This window comes from Phaethon aethereus (genome assembly GCF_964289735.1).
Source record: "Phaethon aethereus genome assembly, chromosome: 20".
Taxonomy (NCBI): domain Eukaryota; kingdom Metazoa; phylum Chordata; class Aves; order Phaethontiformes; family Phaethontidae; genus Phaethon; species Phaethon aethereus.
In genome coordinates, this window is record NC_138596.1 from 4,185,984 (window position 1) to 4,208,675 (window position 22,692).

Below are 22,692 nucleotides of genomic sequence, written 5' to 3' on the forward strand. Positions count from 1 at the left end.
TGTCCCCAGTGGTGCCACCCTGGGTGACACCTCTGTCTGTGCATCCCCCCGCCCCACAACCACAGCAAAAGGGTTTTCTGCATCCCTGCCCTCCAGAAAAAGGGCCAAGCCCTGTACACACCCCAGCCTTAAAGACCCACAACCTCCCTGCTCGACTGAGTTGGGTTCACTCCGCCACCCCGCTCGCTTGCCCCGTGCAACACAGGCTCCTGGGTGTTCAACAAGCCCCTCTGCTCCCAGGCTTCCCAGTAAAAACCAGATGAGGAGTCCCCTCCCCGCCTCCCCAGCGTCGCGGCGAAGTCCGTGCGCCGGGAGCTGGCAGGGCAATGCAGAGCTATACAATTAGCTAAGTGGAAATTTTCAGTTTTAATTAATTTACCCCCAAAAGAGCACCAGTCAACTGAAAAACCAAATGTGGCCAGAGAAAGGAAAATTAGATGCAGTTTTAGGGAGGGGAAAAAAATATGGAAACATTTTCTTTTGAAACGCATCCAGTCAACACAAAAAAAAATTATAAAGAAAAAAAGCCATTTAAAAATGAAGCGCTCGGCTCTGGTTTGCCTTTGCAGCAGGGTTACGCATGCATACATGCTGGCTTCAGCTGATGAAAATTCTTCCTCCTCGTTGATCTTCCCTTTTCCTTCTGCCTATGCCCAAAAAACCACACCGGGGCGGGTGGTGCAACCACCAGGCAACAGCCCCACAGCTTCCACCATGGAAAACTGGGATCAGCCTGATCCCAGACGGCAGCCTTCGCACAGCTGTGAAGGGTTTTATTTCACCGAGGACCAACCCAAGGAGCTGGACGTGATCCTTTGACTTGAGTGAAGTGAAAGCTCCCGGCTGAACCCCAAAAAACGCCTCGCCAGCAAAAGGCGATGCTCCGTGGGCACGGCAGGACGGACGGACGGACGGGGCGATGCGGCGGCATCGGGGTGCGAGCAGGGACCGCGGGCGAGCCCAGCCAGCCACGGCTCTGCTCCCGGGGCTGGCTTGGGGCAACTCAGGGCACAGCCACGACCTCTAAAACACGAGAAGCCGCAGCCCCGATAAACAGCGCATGCCGCCTCGGGCAGAAGGCTCTAGGAATCACTTATTTATTCTCAAAGCCCGGGCGCTTTTAAAGGCCTGCCCCAGGAGAGGGCACCAGACCCCCTCTCTGCGCAAGGCGGCCTCCGCCGGGGCCACCTCCCAGCCCCGCACCCCGACATCCCACCCGGCCCCCGGGGTGGACGCAGGGTGGCCAAACCCGCACCCGCGGTCCCGGCGCCGCTGCCTCCCCCCGCGGTTCAAGCCCCGCTCCGACGCAGTCGGGGCGGGACGCTCCGGGCACCAGCCTGGCTCCGTTTTGGGAAGCACTAAATCCCGATCCTCCGGGACGCAGCATCCTTCCCTCCGGCGCGGCCAGCCCTGCCCCTACCCTCCTTCCAGCCCACCCCTCCTGCACCTCGGCTCTCATCAGCCTCGCTCTCCCTTTATTATTTATAACCTCTAACTGCGCTTCACTCGATGAAAGTGGTTGGGGAGAAAGTTTCTATGCAGAAGGCATTAGACAAAATAAAGTTATATGGTACTGTAAATGGAGAGGGTGGCGTGGTGGTGGTTTTTTTTGTAAAGTCGATCTTCTCAGCAAAATACGACCTTTCCCAGAGCTGTTAGAAACACTTAGTGCAGAATCAGATTTAATGACAAGCAATAGGCAGCAGTTTAAATGCACTTAGTGCAGGAAGCGAAGCAAGGCAAAGCTTATCCCAGATTTGTTTTTGTTGGGCTGGGGTGGCGGGTTGTTTATTTTCTGGTTTGGTTTGTCCCATCCTTCTGCAGGAGTGACACTCGGAGCCCTTTTGGGGCTTTTCCGTAAAGGAAGAAATCCTTTTGCTGCGCGTGGTTCCTGCAGGGAGAGCACTCCAGCTGTAGGGCTCTGATGAGGTTAAGCATTAATTAAATCGAACCGCAAGAAAATAATTACACACATGCATCCGTCAGGCTGACTTGTCACTACCCCGTAACAAAGTTGGATGCAAACTCCATCAGTGGAACTGTCACACGGCTGTTAGACGGAAATAAATGCTTCCCAAACGGACAATTTCATTTAGGGGGAGGGAAAAAAAAAACACCCATGGATTGCAAAGGATTAATGAGGCGAAAGGTTTGTGTTTGCAGTTGGATGTAAAATGCAAACATCGTGAGTTGTGGTATCACCGTTTAACCTCAATGTTCGATAGCACTCCAACCACTCGCTCGCCGGAGGGACAATTAACCGCGGGCTGTAAAAACACCTTCCGGCACGGGAGAGGCACCGGGCAAGGCGTGGATACGGCCTCGGCACGGCCACGGCTTTCGCACGCAAAAAGAAATGTACATTAAAAGAGGATGGGATGGGGCTGTGGGGAGCGAGGTCTCCACTGGAGATGCTGGAACTGGCTTGCTTTTTGGGGCTGCTCACTGATTTCTGATGACTGAGACCTTAAAATCTTTTTTCTAGGGTGTGCTGGTGATGGCTGCCGTAGGTGGAGACAAAGTCAGAGTCCGCTCCAGAAGCCCGTGGGATTCGTTATGCCTTGGGCAATTACGGCCAGACACAGCTCCCCGCCGTCCCTGACCGCACACACAACCATCTGCGGACGAGGTGTTGGGAGAACCAGAGGCCCGAGGAAACCACGGGAGCTTGGGCACCAACGCCTCGGGGACCCATCCCGCCCCTGGTGCAGACAAGGGAACCGCCGCGGCAGCACCTTCCCAGCTAACCGGGGCCTTCCCTTCCAGCCATCCTCTTCGCCTCCACCTGACCTGAGCCCCGCAGCACGGGGGTGCAGCCCCCACCCACCTTGGGGCACCTTCAGGACCAGAGCCGCCTGAGGTGCCGGTGCCCAGCTCCTTCCCATCCCCTCCCCTCCCCTGCGTCAACCTCGGGCGGCCGAGAGCCTGCCCGGCGCGGGGCCGCGGGGGCAAACGCCCGGCGTACCGGCGACGCACGCCCAACGCCCCGGAGACAGCCCGAGGGCAGAGCGCAGCGCTGGGCGCGGCGGGGAAGCTCCGCGGCCAGGCAGCCGGCTGTGCTCTGGCTCCCCACGGGTCCTTCCCGGCCCGGAGCGCTGGGAACAGCACAAGAGTCCCAAGGGAGATGGTTTGCTCCCTCCAGCCTGGCTCTGGCCGAGCCTGCTGCTGGGGACCTGCCGGGCAGCCCAGCTTTAGTGGCGCAGGGCTGGGGGCCGCGGGGGCCGGCGGCCGTGGGAGGGATGGAGGGTGACGGTGCCGAGCACCACGAGTGGGTTGCCAAGCGGGGCACGGCAGCTGGAGAGGAAATTCAGCTCCCCATCCCGAGCAGCAGTCGGGCACGAGCTGGTCTCCAACCCTCGCATGGAGGAAACACAACTCTGGGCAGAAATGGAGGGCAACGAAGGGTCCTTGTCCCCAGTGGCTATTCCAGTGGCCACCGATGGGCAGAGGGATCCTGGGGGGCAGCAGCCATGGGGTGAGGGCTCGAAGACCTCCTCCTGCCTTGGGGCATGCTCCAGCACGGTGCAGATGGGGATTTGAAGGGAGGAAGGGGAGCTCCAGCCCAGGGAGGTGGGAGATGGAGGGTGTGTGTCCCCAGAGGTGGGGGACCAGCCGGGCTGGCTCAGGGCCACGCTCTGCTCCCACGCAGCCAGAGGCTCTGCCGGCAGCCGGGCGTCACGTCTCCTCCTAAGCTCGGCTTTGAGGATTAATTGACTTGCTCCATTAGTGACCAAAAACCCTCTTGCCTTCAGGCGGCTTAAAAGCGAAATAAAAAAAATTAAAAAAAAAAAAAGAGACTGGAGCAGGGAGTCAGGGAAACTTCACCAGACAGCCGCTGTGGACCCCAAAGCACCCACACACATGCATGCTAAAATCCAGATATATGTATTTAAATAACTACTAGAAAACAAACCAAATAATTTAAACCAGTTAAAGAGTCAGAACATTTTCTTCACACTAAATGAATAATTTATGGGCAGAGCCATAATCAAAAAAGCCCTCTCCAGGCCTACGTTGCAGGAAAATGTATCCAGAATAAAAGATCACATTTCAGACTCAAATAAATTAAAAACAAACCCAACAGTCAACAGAAAGAAAAGCATTTCCTTCCCGGTTCCTGGCACTGCCACAGGGACTCGCAGCGCGCAGGGCAGACCACGGCCAAGGGACCTCCCTGCCCATCATCCCTGGAGGGACCCCGACTCCCTCTCCTCCTCCCCAGCTGGAAATCTGGACCCAAAGCCTGCGCGCAGCCTCGGCACTCACCGCTTACCCCGCGGCCGTCGCCGTTTTAAGCAGCGATAGCTATAGGAGCCGGCGGTTTCCCTCGCTGAGCGGCAACGCAAGGACCAGTCCTGCTCACGCGGCTGCTCCAGCCAACCTCCTCCTGTTGCTCCCGTGCCTGCGGCAATGGCCGTCAAGGCTACAAATAAACCTCAGCACCCCTCCAGCAACGCTTTTGCAGGGTGCAGGCTTCAGAGCCACGAAACGCTGCTCCCACCCTCTGTGTGGCCCCTAAAACAATGGTCCAAAAAACCCCAAGCACTGGGAAGGCGCAACAAAGAGAGGTCCCAGTGATGCGAGTTACAGCCAAAATGAACTTCACCCCTCCCTCCGAAATAAAAAGTTACCAAAAAAACACATTTCACTCCCACCAAGCCTCCGTTAGCTGAGGCAGCTGGTAGGGACCGCAGACTTGCGGCAGAGCTGGATAAATCCCTGAGGAGGATGCGAGGTGACACCACGCCCAAGCACCTCCACCAGACCACCCAGAGGATGCTCCAGCCTGTCATGGAGGAGCTCCAGGGTCCCCACACTCAGCAGCAAGGGTGAGGAGCTCCTGCTTTCCTCCCAAGCCAAACTCCTGCAGACGTGGCCAAACCCAGGGCACCGGAGGAGCAGCCGGTGACCGCGGCAGCCTACCTCGGGGCCGGCTCCGACGTTTCCGTCTCCCCACGGACGTGCTGCGCAGCGCGGGCTGGAGCTGCCCAATCTCTATGGGCGTGTTGGTGCGGAAGCTCTCCTTGAACTTCTGCATCAGGGACTCCACCGTCTCCTGCGTCACCTCGGGAGCTGTAACACCGGCAAAGGGACTGCGGTTAAGAGATGTCCTGGCCACAATGTCCCCCACGGGCCCGCACAACCCCTTCCCCCTGTGGCAGACAGCATGAGCTGGAGCTGAGTCTGTGGGCAGGAGCTCTGCCAAGTTGGGACAGGGCTCGAGGCCACCCTCTGAAGTGACCCCCAGCGACCCATCCAGCATTTTCCAAGTCTTACCAAATCCACAGAAATTAGAAAATTGGGAGTTTATGGAAACTGCATTTTTCATGCTGCTTCCCAGCATTTGGATTATTCCTTGCCTCTTCCCCCATGTGCACACAGGGCACCTGGAAGCATCGTGCCCTTATCTGAGCTACAGCCCGAAGGGTTCAAAACACACAGGAACCCCCCGGCTGGCTTCGGTCCGGTTTAACTCTGCCCCAGGAGCTCGCAGTCAAACCCCACCCGGGCTTGGCAGCCTTTTGGGGGGGCAGGTACTCCCCAGCAGGCAAGTGTGGGGCTGCGGGGGGAAGCCAGGCAAATGATGCCCACGCCCACGGTCCGGGCACGCTCCGAGCTCCAGCAGGAATCCCTGGGGTCTTCCAGTGGCTGCGCTCAGACACTGGGCAGCAGCGCCCGGGCTCAGCAAACAGCTTGCTGCAACGCCCCGTGGCACATCGCAGCCTGCTGGGATTTAAGCAGCTCCCCTCCTTGCTCCCACCCACCTCCTACCCAGTAACGCCAAAAAAATCCCCCTGAATTGTCCTGTGAAATTCAGCACCCACCCACACAACGGGCACTTAAGGGAAATGATGAAAATACTCGCAAAGAGCAAAGATGAAATTCAGGATCAAAAGGTTTGTCCTCCGGCAGGCCACAGAGGTCTCCCAGGATTAACAAACAGTTTGGCCTCTGTCAGCTCCTTGAATAAACTCATTAGCCAAACGTAACCCCTGTCCCATCTCCATTTCGGGAGTCACGAAGCCCTTGCGGCTAGCCCCTGCGGGGCTGGCAGGGGTCACTGGCCTGACGCCCACACAGGATGTGGGGTGGCCAAGGGGGGAGCGAGCGCCCAGGAGCTCCCCAGCCTGCCAGGAGTTACAGGCTGATGATCCCCCGCCGCATCGCCCGCGGCCAGAGACACGTCAGACCCGTACGGAGCTCCTCGGGCACCCGGCGGGCTCGGGCTGCGTAACCGCTCCAGAGCACGGGCTCTAATTCCCTTTGCAGCCTGGTGCAGGGGCCATTTTAGCGCGAAATGAGAAGCTGGCCATGCAGGACGAGGCATTTATAATCCCAGACAAGGATTCGACTTCAACGCGGAGCCTGCCGCAGCCTCCTCCAGCAGCCACCCATGCCACAGGGAGGGGAGGGCCCCGACCACCCCGTGCCGCAGGCAGAGCCACACCAGCCCACGGAGCAGCTCCCCCTTCCTGCTCCCCAAATCCCAAAGGTGATGGCCTGCCCAGGGGCGAGAGGCTTTAGACCACCCCAAGGTGCTTTCCTACTCCCTCAGGCTGCAGAGAAGGTACCGAAATCTGCCGGGGCCATTGGGAGGAGAAGTGCCGGAGAAGAGCAGACCGGCTGCTGCGCCCGTGGGCGCGGGCGCAGCGGGAGGGCTCGGGAGAGGATCCGTCCGCCCAGCGCTGCCGCACCGGACGGCAGAGAGACGAGGATCAAACCCGCTGCCTGCGTAAGCCCTGAAGGTGGGACCCATTTCAGGAGAGCTCCAGAGAGAGGGTGGCCTAAGGGACCAGCTACGTTACGTCTTCCCCTTGTCCAACGCCAGGCTCCCCGGGCGCCGCAGATCAAAGGCAGAGCTCCCCAAAGCCCCCACGTTCACGGCAGTCGCGGCTGGACGCTGCAGTGTCGGATGCCCCGGCGAGCGGCATCGCAGGGGGGACAAACAAACAAACAAACAAAAAAATCGAGAGTGGGGAAAGGTCTCCAAAGAGCATCTAGTCCCAGCCCTGACAGCGCGCATCCAACCCCCTCTTCGGGGCTCCACCACGGTGCCGGGGAAGGACGCTGCGGAGCACCGCCGCGGCTCAGCACCCCGCCGCGGCTCAGCACCCCGCCGCGGCTCAGCACCCCGCCGCGGCTCAGCACCCCGCCGCGGCTCAGCGCCCCGCCACCACCTTTGCCGGGGGCAGCCCATCCCCGCAGCTCCGCCGCCCGGGAGCGAGCGTAGCAGGGCCTCCCCGCGAGCGGACGGCAAGTCGTTTGAACCCCGGGGCTGTGAGATACGGAACGTGTGCAAGCGGAGCCGGGAGCTCGGGAACCGCGCGGCTGAGGCTTATTTACCGAACAGGAGGCCAGCGGGAGGGGAGGAGGCGGGGGCCATGCCTTCAGCTAGCGACGAAACACGGCGAGGTCACAGCTCTCTCGTGGTCCCGGCTCGGCCGATGGGAGCAATCAGCGCCGCGGTGATCGCACCCCATCTGGCCACCGCGCACGGCGCATCCATCCCGAGGCATCTGCTCACGCGCTCGTCAGTGGAGCGAGTGCTAAAAGCAGGAGGGGAGCATTGCCTTCGCAGGGAGAGGGTCCCGGCCGTCGCCGGCTATTCGCAATGATGTTACAAATACTTATCCAGGAACGGGAGCAAAAAACTGGTGCATCTCACCACTCTGCACAGCTCGTGTGCACCAGCACGTCGTCAGCCTCTCCACATCCCCGACCTTGGGGGTTTGAGCAATTAAAAACAAAAAGAAAAAAGAAAAGAAAAACAAAAAAAACTCTTGTTGACATGTTCTCAAGGAAGCGGAGTTTGACAAAGCCAGCGTGGAGAAAACTCCACTGACAAATGAAAGGTAGCTGGGTCAACTGAATGAGCATCAGGGGTCAAGGATGAAGGAAGGACCCTTCACGCGCTGCCAACCGCAACAAAAGGGAGGCAGAACAAACCGATGCACCATAACGCCGTGAGGCACGGCACTCGCCCAGCCTGCTGGCACCCACAAGAGAGACAGAATCCACCACAAACTGCCACCTGGGCTTTGCCACCCAGGGATTTCCACAGTCAGCCATCTGAGCCAGGGCCAGGAGCCCATCACCCACACTGATGCCTCCGTGGGCATCACACCACCGCACAGCAAGCATGAGTTCACTCACACGCACCGCCGCGCCACGTGTGCCAACACCGGCTCAGACGGCGGCTCCGGCGCTGCCGCACTCCCCGCATGCTGCTCCCCTCCCAGCACAGCGCAGCCGCATCGCCAGTGCCCGGGCACCGGCTCCCGCCAACGACGGCCGAACGCGACGCGGATTTAGAGGCAACAGGACCGTCCTCTCCTCGAGCGAAGCTTGCCAAACCACCTTCTCTCCCACCCTGGTTTCCAGGAGATAAATCCATCCGGGCTCACATCTTCGTCACCACGTTGAGTTTCTCCAGCCTGGCAGAGGTGGTGAGATCCACCCCGAGGTTTGGCACAGTGCTACGATCTCAATCTCACCCCGTCCTGCAGCGAGGCCCTTCGGCAGCGTAACAAGCCCAGGAAAAGCTGAGGCAGGGGAAGCACGAGGTTCTTCAGCCTCCGCAAAATCAGCCTCCATCTCTGGCAGCGATTTAAGGACGCTGATGAAGGTCACCGTACCTTTGTAAAGCACATTACATGTTCCCTTCGTACACCTCCCTCCTGTCCACCCCCATACGCTATTTTGAAAGCGATTTGCTCTCCTTATGGTTCCCCTATTCATTTGCATGTCTCCCACAAAACAATTCATACCAATAGCCTTTCTTTCTTCCTTCGTTTTTGCTGGCACAAATTGCAGTGGGAAAATATGTTGTTTGGCTTAAAAATTACAACAGCAACAACAAAAAAAAGTCATCAACTGAACAATATGAGCGATGTTTGGGTAAAAATACATTGCAACAGAGATGGGAAGCAGCAGCACTCGTTCCAGCCCTGGCGGGATGCCCAGCGCGGCCAGGAGAGCCATACCTTTCCCAGACATGTACATAGGCTGGGGTCTGGGGGGCTGGTGTGGGGAGATACCAGAACTAGTATCTCACCAGCTTCAGTGGCCAGAAGGGATTCTCCAAAACACACTCACGGGCTTGGATCACTGCAAACCACCACCAACCCGTATCCGAGAGACACACTAGTTGGGGGCCTCCACCTCCCCTGGCTGCACTTGGGTGGTGCCTCCAAAATCCCAGGACATCTCCACGGGGCAGCACAAGGGACAAGGAACTGCAAAACCCCTTTGACTGTGCAACCTGTTTTCTGCCAGCAGAGGCTGGGAGGCCGCGATGGAAGTACCCCGTAGCCCTTCTAAACAAGCCCTCAACCTCACTGAGATATTTTAGAGTCTTCAGAGGTGGCCTTGGAGGACCCCAACGGAGCAGATGTATCACACGCTGGAGAACTGCCCTCGGCCTAAGTCAACAGCTCCTGCAGCCGGCAGAGACCCCCTCTCCCCCCAGTACCTGGCAGCCCCACCTGATGCTGCACCGGACCCTGGCAGGGCAGGGGAAGGGCAGCAGTTCCTCTCCAAACCAGGCTCAACGCCTCGCAGTGTCGCTGGGAGAGCTGGACGGCCCCAAGGCTTAGTTTTTGCAGCTTATTATAACAGAATGGTGAGGCTTAAGGTCTGCAAAGGTGCCAGCTTCCCCATGTCTCCCAGTCTTCGGTGTCTGACTTAAAGTTTAGGTCCCTGGAGCCACAACTGTCCGTGTCCTCCTCACACAACATCTGCACACCTACAGCTGCAGGGAGAAGACTGGAAAGGCAACAGCAGCTTCTGTTAGAGCTTCCCACACTAGGTATGGAGTAAAAAATATTAAAAAAAAAAAATAGTTTTTTAAGCACCTGATTTTCACATCCCTCTCTGATTTCTGAGTATCAGAGGCCAAGTTATCGATTCCTCAACATTACCAGTGGTTAAAATGCTCCCAGAGTTTTGGAGAGAGGAGTAACACGCAGAGCAGCTCAAGAGCTGCTCGACTGAGCATGCCGCTTCGCTGGAATCAAACTGCTTGCAAGAACACGTCAAACTCAATCAAGGATTAAATGGAAAAGTTTGGGTGCAATTAGAAGTCAAGATTGGTGGGATTTTTACCTCCTGACTTGTGCACGCACTCATGACGGCACTCACGGCCACGTGTGGGACGCAGCCCCCTCGTCTCAGACACCAGCTCTTCTCCATGTCCATCTCCTGCCCTCTCATCGACTAAATAATCCGCTTTTTTCTAGGCACAGGGGAGGGTGCTCTTCTGGGAATCACCGGCACCGGCTCAAAAGCACAACATCACGTCCATAACGCACCACGTAAACATCAGCTTTGTGTAACGCAGTTTAATAACGTTATAATTGTTTCCTCCAAATCAAATCCCTGAGTTTCCATACGCTCATTTTGATGTTTCTGGATCAGCATTTTGGAAATTTCTATTCTACAAGTACTTCAAAAAATCGACCTTCTGATTCTACTTGGGATGAGCATAAAGTTCACAATACTGGAAGTTTTCCACATGGTGGAAACCCTGTTTTCTCACCAGCAATAAATAATGGGTGTTTGTTGCTTTTCGAAGCATGAAATAAGCGATCTGAAACTGGGACGTGGACTGATTTTCAACAGTGCCACCCTGAAGGTACTGAGCTCCAGAAAGCAGAGAGCTTTACTAGCATAAAATCAGGTAATCACACCAACGCCTGGGTGATGACGGTGGGAGAGGTTTGTACGACAGCTTCGCACATACTGGGAGGAAAACACATCTGGAGAGCAATGTCCTGCCACAGGGCACGGTGGATACAGCAAAGACACGAGAAATGCTGAGAACCTTAGCTCTCCATCGCCTTCTCCAGCCACCAAGTACCTCTACCACCACCTCTCGAGCAAAAGTCACTGTCCCCGTCGGTCCCCTGCTCTCCAGCTGTCCGAGCCATCGCCACGTGCAGGCACGCCATGTCCGAGGACACCAGGAGACTACCAGCTGCATCACGCTACCAACTCAGGAGATAGATATTTAAAAAAATAAAATAAAATATATATGTAAAGAAAAAAAAAATCAAAACAAAGCACAAATAACCACACGTACCCATCCATCAGGGGACCAAGCACCTCCCGCAATGCATACATCTCCAAGCCATCCTTAGGTGAACCCACCAGGGGAAATGATATACGTGGCACCGCGCGCTTTGCTGGAGCTGGCCCCCAGCCCAGCCTGCCAACGCGGCGCGAGGGAGGATCAATCTTTCTCCGAGAAGGTCTTCCACATAGAGGGGTTTTCAGATGCAGCAACAGAGGGATATGGGAACCCAGGAGCATTCTGAGAACAGGCTTGTATTCCATCTCCACTTCTTCTTTCTTTTCTCTCCCAGCCCTTTTTGTTGAGTTTTAAAATAGAAAACAGGTAATTTTTTTAACATACGTATTAATACATTAATAGGTTATTATATATATCAATAAATCGCTTGCTATAAAAATAGATTTTTATACGTAAAAATCTGATTTTAATTGCAAATTGGAGGGGGAGGGTAGCAGAAGAGGAGATAAAGTTTTATTCGAGATGTTTCCTTTGAAGGAAACGGAACAAATGTACTTTCCTCCTTCATATATTCATGAGATGACTGCTTCCCTACCCCGTTCTCCACCACCCTCAGCTCTGGGCTTGGAGCCAGCACGGTCCTTATCTGGTATGAGGCAGAGGGGGAAAAAAAGACAAAAAAACTGATACGATCAGAAGTTTTCAGTAGTTTAGCAAAGCTGGGGGGAAAAAAAAAAAGGCTCCATTGGTTTTTAATAAAGCTTGGGGTGTGTGACGGGGAGGGGGGACGCCGGGAGAGGCTGGCGTGCAGCATGGGAGGGGGATGGAGACCCTCATTCACTCGGGAACCCGCAAATGCTGACGGGGACCCCGGGGTGCACCAGGGCACCCCACAACCCCTCTGACCACACACCCACTCTTTGCTTCTCCTCTTCAGTGCAAAGCTTTGCTGTTCCCCCTCATCCACAGAGAGCAGGAGATCGTACCTGCAGCTCCTGTCTCTGCTGCAGCTGGGTGAGCTGCTCCTCAAACCGCCAGGACCCGGGGGAACACCCAGCCCACCGGGAAGGGGCATCCGGAGCCCCGGGCAGTGCCCACCCAGCACCGGCAGCCCTGACCCTTCTTCATCCTCTCTCCAGTCACGGCGCTCAATCGCTTCCCAGCTAATTGCCTCCACTCATGTGTGCAAACTCACCGTTTACTGGAAAATGCCACGGAATGTTAATTTTGTTCAGAATTGGGTAATTGCAAAGCACTTCCATTTTTTTTATGATAGGAAATGAATAAGCACTGTATTAATAGCATCGTTCCAACCCTGACCACAATCGCAGCCCCATCGACGGAGTTATTCGTCACCCCGCACCTTCCTTGCCTTCCCACCGTCCTCCCTTCGCTTCCCCCTGCCATGCCCCCGACTTCCCTCGTTGGTAATTAAGATAATGCAATATAATTATAAACACACCGCGGAAGATCAAACGCTTAAGAGCCACGGCCCCCGCCTCTGCCTCGCACCTTCGCGTTGCGAGCATCTTGCAAAAGCAGATGGGTCTCTGCACTCCTTGGGCTGCTCCCAGCTGGGCTTGACCTTCCCAGGAGCTGTTTCTGAGTAGGAAACCCTCAGCTCTTCCACAGGGCAAGGATCTTTCTAGCACATCCCCCCGCCACATCCACAGGGCACTGCAGATGGGGGTTGTCAGCCTGGGGCAGAGAAGGCTCCGGGGAGACCTTCCTGCAGCTGCCAGGGCTGAGAGGGGCTTAGAAGGAAGATGGGGACAGACGTTTTAGCAGGGCCTGCAGCAATAGGACGAGGAGTAACGGTTTTAAACTAAAAGAGGGCAGATTCAGACTAGATCTAAGGAAGGAATTTTTCACATTGAGGGTAGTGAAACCCTGGCCCAGGTTGCCCAGAGAGGTGGGAGATGCCCCATCCCTGGGAACATCCCAGGTCAGGTTGGACAGGGCTCTGAGCAACCTGCTCTGGGTGAAGATGTCCCTGCTCACTGCAGGGGGTTGGACTAGATGGCCTGTGAAGGTCCCTTCCAACCCAAACCCTTCTGTGATTCTTTGATTTGTCCCTTTACCCCATTTCTCCTTCTGCAAGGAGAAGCCTTTGGCCATGGGATGCTGCCCCGTCTCCCCCTGCCCCAGCACCGAGAAGGTCCAGGCCACCGCAGACTCTGCTTCCCACCACCTCCACTCCAATGAAGCCCTTAAAACTTACCTTTAAATTAAACCCTTAAAATAAAAACTCACCTTTTTTTTATGAGACACTGTAACTTTTTCCCTTACACAGCAAGCGGAGAAGAGCAGGGAAGATGGGCAGACCTTCAGCAGCAGCTAATGCTCCTCAAGTTATAAAATAATTGAAAAGTTAAATAAGAAGACTCTGGAGGAAGCTTCCCGATTTGGTGCTAATGGGCACACGGAGCAGCCCAGGCTAATGTTGCGTGGAGGAGAGCTGCCGGCGCGAGCGCACAGCGCTGACCTCCAGCTCCCTCCCTCCACCGCACGTCGCCGACAACTCCACAAAACCAGGGGGAAAACGGCCCTGGGAGACAGCTGGGGTGGAGACCCACCAAGGGCAGGAGAAAGCCCCTTCCCCACCTGGCTGAGTAACCTCCACCGGAGGATGAACCTGGGGGCAGCAGTGCTTCAGCACCCGTAAAGCCGGAGGCATGAGCGAGTCCCAGCACCCCTGGGGATGGGCACGGGCAGGGTGGGAAACGTGGCACGGAGGCCCCTCTCCAGCCTCAACCACCACTCAACTCCCTGCTCGGCAGCACGGTACGGAACTAATTTGCTGGTTGGAAATTAAATTTCCTTTGCCCAACAGGCAAGGGGATACCCTTTCCTGTACTGGCAACTCCGTGCCGTGTGCCGGGGCCAACAGGGAGCAACGTTACCCTGGAGCAGAAGGGCAAGCCACCAAAACCCGTACTGCAATGGGGTCAAGAAGCGTCAGCCGTGCACGCACGGCACAGACGGCACCAAAAGGATCCCCTCTGCGCTGGCAGCGACCGGCCATCTCCCACACCGGCAAGCACACGGGTGCCGGCAGCGGGCAGGAAAGGAGGAGCTACAAGCCACCTCCTTGGCTCAGGAGGAGACCTGGAACTGATGGAACGCCCGGAGAGCACAGGCTATCCAAAGCAAACCACTTCCAAGCCACGCAGGAGAGGCAGCGAGGCCAAGCACAGCCAGAGCAACAGGACCCCGTAGGCAAGCCGCAGCAAACGCTGTAACGCAGCGGGGCCATCAGAAAGGATTGATTTGAAGCACCTTGTTAATAAGTTTCCTCTCCCAACGGTCCTTTGGGTAGGTCAATGCTAATGATAAACGGGGCTGCAAGGTGCCTGCAGACCCAGTATCAGCGCAGGTGCCCAGCCTCGATCCATCTTCCTTAGGAGCCGGCTGACAAAACTAACTGTCTCGGCACCGCAGCCAGGTAAAACATGACCGACGGGAAGAGGACATGCAAACAGAGCGAAGAGCTGTCGCTGCAGCTGCTCTCCCTGCTCCCCTCCCCATAAAACCCATAAGCCCGGGATGCACCGACGGGGAGGACATCTCCACCAAGCCGACCAGCAGAGCTGCAATGCCGCTAAAAGCCAAGGTGAAGCAGCACTGGGCATGGTGGACCGAGAAGGACCCATCGCTAACGCAGGTGACGGGATCTGGAGCAGCCTCAGCTCTGAGCCATGCATCCCAGGGCGCTCACCAGCATCTCTGTATTTCCAGCAGAAATGGGAACATTGTGGGGTTGTTCTTCATCCCAGCCCCCATGTCTGCTCCACACCGACACCATGGGAGAACGGCCCTGAGCAGAGCTGAAGCTCCCCCAGGTCCTCTGCACTGCAGACAAGAGAGCTGCAAGATGCAACCCAGCACAGAAACCCAGAGAGGGGAGGACACTTGAGATCTCCCGTGGTCTCCCAAGAAGAATAAACAGCCACCATATTTTTTTTAGATTTTGCATCGGGCAAAAAAATCTAAATTTAAAATTTTTTAAAAAAACATCTTGAAGCTAATCCTGGTCAACAACTGGCCTACAACCCAGCTACGCTTTAAATAATGTAGTGCTTTATCAAACATTCAGAGCGATGCACAAAGCGATGAACACCGTGCGCCTAGCGTTTATATAAATATAGTTCCTGATGGCTTGTTTTCCTTGGACAGCCAAAACTTCACAGCGTATCTTCTGTGAGCTTGTGATTCCGCCTGGATGAAAAGCACTTCGGACACCTGGGGAATCAGGGCTACTGCAGACAAAACTGCCATGACATCTCCACCAGGCATCAGCAGCCACACAAAACCCACCAAAAGCCCACGTTGAAAGAGCTGCTGCTGACTTGAGAAGCTACAGGTCACGCAGCCGTGGCTGGGAGAGGGGATGACCAAGGGTATTTCTTCTCACCTGGGCTGTGCAGCGTGAGGGTGAGACCAGCCCAAGCCTCGCAAAGTGGTGATAAACCAGCGGGACATCACGAAACCACCATCCCTTGGGGATGCTCAGCAAAATGCTGGCGTATTAAAACACCCCTTTTCTCTTCCGTTCCCTACGGCACCATCAGAAGTCGCTTTTCCATCTGCTTCTTCCCTCCCCTGTCTCATGAAATTAGTGAGTGGGGATACAGCAGAGGCACAGGGAGGGGAGAAAAACAAGAAAACCACATCAGGAAATCCAACCTCCCAGCCTTTCCTCATCAGTGGGCCAGGACAGCCTGAGAGATGTTTAAGTCTTAACTAAGTTATTAAGCACGTGCCAGCACAGCACCTCCCTTGGCCGGGGCGGATGCAGGACCAGAAGAGGCCCCCGGGAGCTTCCCCATCCCTCCTGACCTGCTGCTAGGAGGCAGGAGGGACGACGTACGTGGGTCTCATCTGGGGAGACCTCCTGGGCACGCTCCCACACAGCCGCGGCGCTGCCTTAGGCCGCGTTCTTGGGGGGCGTAGGGGAGCGGGAGCGTGTCCGCACGTCCAAGAGACCACCATTCCCTCTCCCCACGTTGGTGAGGACAACCCAAATTTGGGATGGAGGCAACCAGTTCAATGCGACGGGATGGTCAAAACAAAACCTAGAAGTCCCACCTGGCAGCTCTCTGTTCAGAGCTCAAAAGGCAATTAATATATTCATTCTGACTGTGTTTCTCTCTCTGGAAAGCAAAGCTTTTCCCTGGCAGGTATGGACATTTTCAAATCAACACTAAAGTCAGAGCTGGCATCACCACACAACCGCAGGGCCCAGTGGCGTGCCCGTTGTAACCTCTGCAGCCGAGGCCCCTATTCTCTTCATTAATGCTCTCAAAGCAGTTGGAATTAAGCATGTTGGACTTAAAAGACATGCTTAATTTCTCTAATAACTAGAGACACTTGCTAAGCACGTGCTTAAATGCTTTCCTGAATTGGGACCCAATTCCTGTCCTGTTGGGCCTCATTTATTTTCATTTCTTTAAAGCTGAAATTTGCAGCCGGGTTTTTCAGCCAGGAGTAGCGGACTGCAAAAAGCATTTTCCACAGGCAGGCTACATGAATATACATCTTCAAAGGTCTCTGTAAATTGCGCAAGGAGTTGGCGGGGATTAGAGCTGGGAAAAGCTGATCACGTACAAAGAGGGTCATGATCCCATCAGGTCACTGCAAAGAAGACAGAGCCCCAAGGCACATCAGATGCCAGCCTGACGTACTGTCCCATTTTAGCCTCCAGCCCCAGCAAACATTAAGTCGTCATTTTATTTATTAAAGGCTCAGAAAGCCTCTGGTTAATGCTCGGATTCAGGGTGGCACGGGATCTGCCAACCCGAGCGAACGGCGGCTGCAGACGGCGGCTCCCAGCCCCGGCACGGCGGCGCGGGCGCGGCACCACCGGCACGGCGGGGATTTCCCTGCCGGCGGCCAGCCACGAGCCCGGCCGGGCACCGACGTCCCCTCCAGGGTGCTGGGCTGTCAGCGCGGGGACAGCAACATGAGGCCGGCCGTCTCGCTCCTGCTGCCCACGGGCTTTCCATCGCGGAGACGCCGCCATCACCTGTCCGTTACGAGGGCGTCACCTCTGACTCACACCCCGTCTTTAAGTCTCACCCCCGAGATACTGCAGCGATCGGATACTTGTAATAAATAGCAACTCCAGGGCACAGCTTAACTACCTGCCCTCCTCTTCCTCATCGCAGCCCCCAAAACGTCCCTCTCCCCAGCCCTGACACCGCGACCTCGCGCCAGAGCGCTGCCCGACCTGCCCTACAGCAGCCTGCACTGGCAGGCGAGGGTGATGACTGGGATGTGGCCACCAGAACAGCTGCCCCAGCGTTGGTGGGTGGCGTGGGAAGCTCCCTCTCCTCATCACCAGGACCCTTCCCCTGCCTGCCTTTTGCTGTTATCTCAAACCTAAGGCATTTGTCTCCCCGTCAAAAACCCTTCTCCCACAGTTCTCCCAGACTGCATCGCCAGCAGTTTGGCTGGGAGGCTGTTGGGACCACAACCCCTTACGTTAGCAGTTCTCAACATTCCCTTGTGCTGCACTGTCTGCTGCCTGGCTTGGCTCCCCTCTCCAACTCACAGATGAGAACTGGACCATTAAGTGACATGACCAGGGTTACCAAAGCAGCTGGTGGCAGAGCAGAGCCAGATCTACATCTCCAGGTTCACTCTAGGTGCCAGACCATCTTTCAGGCATGCTCAAAAGCCTCTTGCTATCACTACAGAGAAAAGCATCCATGGATTAAGTAAGAGAAACTTCAAAGATTTATCTAAGTTAACACAGCAGGTGAGACGAAAGTCCAGGAGATGGGAATTCAAGATGACTGCACAACCACACCTTTGATATGCCTACGGTATTAATCATTGCTACCATTGGTAATAAGTCCTGTCTCCTGTCTAGACTTGGAGGCCATACCCAGACTGCAGAGTCTCTGAAGCCAGCACAAAGGCCCGCTTGAAAAGTTCTTTTTTTTGAACATGAAAGAAACTGAGAAAATAAAGATGGGTCCTTTGTCGCAGGACTGAAATTGCAGATACTCGATTTACAAGTCTGACATCTATTTTCTCCTCAGTTTTCACCAGGCAGAAGTTCTCTTTCTCACTGATACTGATGAGATTTGGTTTGGCAAAATCTCCTCATTGGGGAACTTGCGGGTAACCCCATATTCAGGCTTGCTGGACTTTTATCTGCCTGCCTTTACTAACTCATCTCTGTGCATCCAACGTGTCCCATCTGGGGACGTAGCGGTGCTGCCTGCGATGGACTGGGGGACAAACCCCCTCAAACAGCACTTGAGGGACAGAAGCAGAGGGCTCCTGCCGCTGTAGAACGAAACCATACCGGTGAAGATGAGCGTCAGGTATAAAAGCAAGTCAGGAATTCCCAAAGGGCTGGAGCTTGAGGCCATCTCCTTGGAAAATAGGAGAGCGGAAATCATCAGGAGCATGGACTGGAAACTACCCGGAGAGGTGAGGACAGAGGCAGTGAGGACAGTGACATCATCTGCGTGAATTTACCCAAATCCCCTTAATCGCAGACCACTGTGTACACATGGGGACTGGCTTCGGACACGGAGGTCTCCCCCGCAAAGACCGAGACCCCAGGAACCGCACCCCACACCAGCAGACCCCACCTGGGACCACGCACACCCACGGGGCACGAAACGCCTGGAGGCCTTCGAATTGCCAGAGAGAACCCAAAACCACGAGGAGACAGCACGGCCCCCTTTCCACATCAGCAGAAAGGGATCTTTTTGGCTAATTAGGACTGCCTGGCTATTGCCTCCTTCCTCGCTCCATTTCATTTTATGGTGTTAATTTAAAAACGACTACTTTTCTTCTCAAGCGGCCTCGGATTCTTCTTCTGTCTCAATTCATTTGGGCTCTGCGCAATGTCACCAGGGCAGTTTGTGCTCCTGCTGCAATCCTAATTTTGTCAGCTTTCCATTTTCGAGGGAGTTGGGGATTTTTCTTCTTTTTTTTCTTTCCCCCTCCAGTCAAAAATGATTTTGCATAACAGTAGTAATGTTAATGGCCCTGCACAGCGCATCCCGGTTACAACCGCAGCTAGGGAGAAATAAACATCTCATCTTTGCCCTGCTCTTTATCTACCCACAGCAGAGCCTGTATCAGGTCAGAACCTGTAATTTCATTAACTTTATCACTCAGACGCGCTTGTTGCTAGATGTCATAATTCAGCACATCGCTCCCGTGTTTTGTGCCGGGCTTCCCTTCAGGTGCTCCGGCACCGCGCGGGAGTAGCCCTCCCATCTGCATCGCTGCGGAGCACTGCCCGAGACTGGGGAGGCAAGTTTGGCTCGCTGATCCGTGCCCTGCTTGCCCGTGATTTGCAAAACATTTGTGCTGCTCGACCTCCCGGGCAGGGACTTCTCTCCAGTTCTGCAGGGCTGGAAACAGCGGAGTCATCCAATGCGCTTCCCTGCCCGTCCCGATACCTCCAGAAGCTCCACGTGGGGGATAAAAAACCCACACTCCTCCCCACGGAAAGGGCAGGTGAGCCCAACAGCCGCGCAGCGCGGGGCACGCGAATGCCAAATGATGGGAAGCGCCCGCCGCCGCGACCCGGCACCTGCAAATCAGTCGCTGCCCGGCACGTGGGGGGACGCACAGCAGAGCAGGCCGGGAGAGGGCGAGCTGAAATGCTCCATCTTCGTCGGATTTGCCATCCCTGGTAATTAATGCTGGGAAGTGACACTCGAAAGAGCCTCTAGTGACAGCCCCGGCGATGATACCATTTGGAGCCCGCTGACAAGTCCCAGCTGATGTCTTATCACAACGCTACACTGCAAGAGCAGGAAGGGGAGCTTTTCCCGTGGGCGCTGCTGACTCCCTGGGATGCGGGCACAGCTCCTTGCCCGGCCTCGGCGATCGCACCGAAACCCGGCGACTCCAGCCAAGCAGGCAGGCACGGGGCGGAAGGCTGACCCTGTCCTCCAGCTCCCTTGACGCATCCATCTTCAATCCATCTGTAAAACCGTGCCCGAGCAGAACTGATTTCCAGCCCCTGGGGATCTCCAGGTACGTGGTGTCTGCTCGCCCCGACGGCAGAGCCTCCCCGCCCCACCTGCCGCGTCCCGCGGGAATCCCAGCTGCGTCTGCTGCGGGCGGGCAGGTCGAAGCGCCCGCGTGCGCAGCGCGTCCAACACCTCCCGAATCACCACGTTGCCCATTCGTGTGTGAAGCCGGTCGGAAGGCAAAGCCCACAGCACGGATATTTATATTTCTGGTGTAAAAACCCTACATCTGAACTACAGCCACCTCATCCTTGATGATCCAGGCTCTGACCAACTTCAGCAGAGAGGAGCAACTAGCGCACACCGTAGCTTGAGTCCTTGAGCAAAGCCTCATCCAAGAGGGAAAAGCGCCCATCTGGGAGAAGACACATGGTGAACCAGCACAGTTTGGAATGATCAGACCAGGCAAGGCACAAACCTGCCTCCATCCAAGGTGCAAAGCCCGACGGCATCACAAGCTGAACTGGTGGGAGCATTTGTGAACGTCTCTCACAGCCTGGGGTACCCTGGCCCAGCAGGCAGCTCGCAGCCCCGGCCTGCGGGGATTTTTCAGTCAGTGTAAGAAGTTCTTTATTGCCAATTCCTGAAGACCTTGGAAGGTTTAATATTCTGCCCTAGTTCTTGTTTACTATTATGTTTTGAAGAGGACTGAAATGCAGTTACTGCTTGTCTTCCCCACTCACACAACTCTAAATTATTTATAGAAAAAGGAAAAGAAAGAAGGGAATATGAAAGAATAACAAAGGTAGCTCAGTTTCAATACATGAAGGCTTTCATTTGTTAGTTCTCACCGAGCAGAGGGTTGGGGAAACATATCTTAACACCACGGGCCAGTAGCAGCCGGCTGTACACGGGGGATGCCAACACGGGTGCTCAGATCAGCACTCGAGGACGGCAGAAGGACCCCTGGGCACCTCCGCGTTTGTTTGCGCAACAATAACCGTCACCGTCATAATAACCTTGCTTAAAAGACCAAAGAGTAAAAAAAGCACTTTAAGGAGGGAAGAAACACAACCTCAGCCACCACTTAGAGCCGCCGCAGGTGCAGGGACGGGCTCTCCAGAGGCGATGCATCACCTGGGCTCTCCCCGGCTCCGTCGCTCAGAGCCGCAGTCTCCTGCACGGAGCTGAGAAAAGTCGCCGTCCCCATCCCTGTCCCCCAGCACTGCCACCGTGTGTGCGCCAGCAGGGACCGCTCAGCCCTTTTGGAAATCCCACACGCCCACAGGAAGAAGGGAAGGACAGTCCAGCGTCTCCCCAAGAGCCCCTTCCCCGCACAGAGGGAGCCGGCACATCCCTTGCTCGCTCCTGCTGGAGTCACTCGGCAATTAGCACTAATGTACTTTGCTTTTGTTTATTCGAATGCATTTTACTGTGCATCGCAGGGTGAACAATATTAAACGGCTTCTAATGACATTTCAATAAGCAGAGGCGGGTGCTGCAGCTTCCGAGAGACAGACTTTACAAACGCAGGCAATCAAGGGTGCATTAGCCAAAACGCTCTGGGGAAAGCGCTGCTCCTCTCTGCGCAGGAGAAACGTCCCCCCCGCGTCACGCAGTTGTACCCATGCAGCCGGCGGTCCCCCTAACCCCGCGCGCGGGCGGGGGCAGCACCCAGACCCCGCCTGGCTCTCTTGGCGATGGTTCTCCAAGTGCAGAGAGCAGAACAACGTGGCCTGGCAGCACGGGTTTCATCTGTGGTTTAAGAGAACAACTACATAAAGAGCAGCCAGTCCGGACTGCTTTATACAGGCTCTCGCACTGGCGCCCCGCGAGAGCTGCCCAGTGCCTTCCAGGAGCACATGAAGAGACCCCACCAGCATCTGTCACCCGTGGTTTGGTCTCTCCCCCTCTCCCAGGAGAAGCCGTACAGGCTGATGGCAGGTAACGCGCCTCCCCAGCCGCTCAGCCTGCAGCAACGCTGCCGAGCCCCGTCCATACGGGCTTCCCTCTGGTCCCGCATACCCCGTACAGCCAGCAACGGCTGCCATCACGTACGCTGCGACCGCAGAGGACCCTGTCTGTCTGTCTGTCCTGTTGCACCCAATCTTTGGCTACTCGCCGTGCCGATGTTGCATTGCTTTTCCCAGAGGGACCCCAGCTCTACCTTCTCTCTGAGCTGGGCAGAGCTTTGGGGAGGGCGAACCCCAAAGGGACCAGAGCTCCTCCAAATCCCAGCCCAGCACCTTCAGGGAAGGCACAAAGCATCCGCAGCACCTCGCCTGCTCAGGAACGGGCACCCCAGCCCACCTCTCGCTGCCCAGCTCCCCGCAGCTACTGGCAGGGGCTTTGTACCTTACAACAGCAGCGTTCTCCAATATTACACCTTACGAGCAGTCAGCACCGCAGGGACGCAGCAGCCAGAACCCACACTTCGGGGATTGTACCGGCTTCTTTCTAATCCGATCTACAGACGCTGTAGAACACTCTACCTGCCATGCCAAACACCTCGAGTGGGCAATGGTTCGCACTTGGGGTCTGTGTCTGTCCATCGCATCCACACGGATTCAGCTCCGAGCTTCTTCCCTCAGGGTGAATTTTCTGACCTGCCATTTCCAACTCCGCACAGGGCTCCTACGTGCTTGCCTTAAATCTACGGCCCTGATGGCTTTGTTTGCGGGTGCCTACAGGATCATTTGTCCGATTGCTCAGAGA

At 55.8% G+C, this 22,692-nt stretch overlaps 1 protein-coding gene across 5 annotated transcripts in view; it reads right to left on the reverse strand.

Annotated features, from left to right (window-relative positions):
• Positions 1-22,692, reverse strand: part of ASTN2 (astrotactin 2) — a 358,363-nt gene that overhangs the window by 243,017 nt on the left and 92,654 nt on the right. For 2 of the 5 annotated variants that reach the window (XM_082009183.1, XM_082009180.1), the window contains exon 4: positions 4,924-5,073. The exons of 1 other annotated variant lie outside the window; for it this stretch is intronic. In XM_082009183.1, coding sequence (XP_081865309.1) covers positions 4,924-5,073 — 150 coding nt within the window. Of the gene's footprint in view, positions 1-4,923; positions 5,094-22,692 lie in introns of all 5 variants that reach the window. 2 more of the 5 variants (XM_082009182.1, XM_082009181.1) reach the window with 1 other exon arrangement.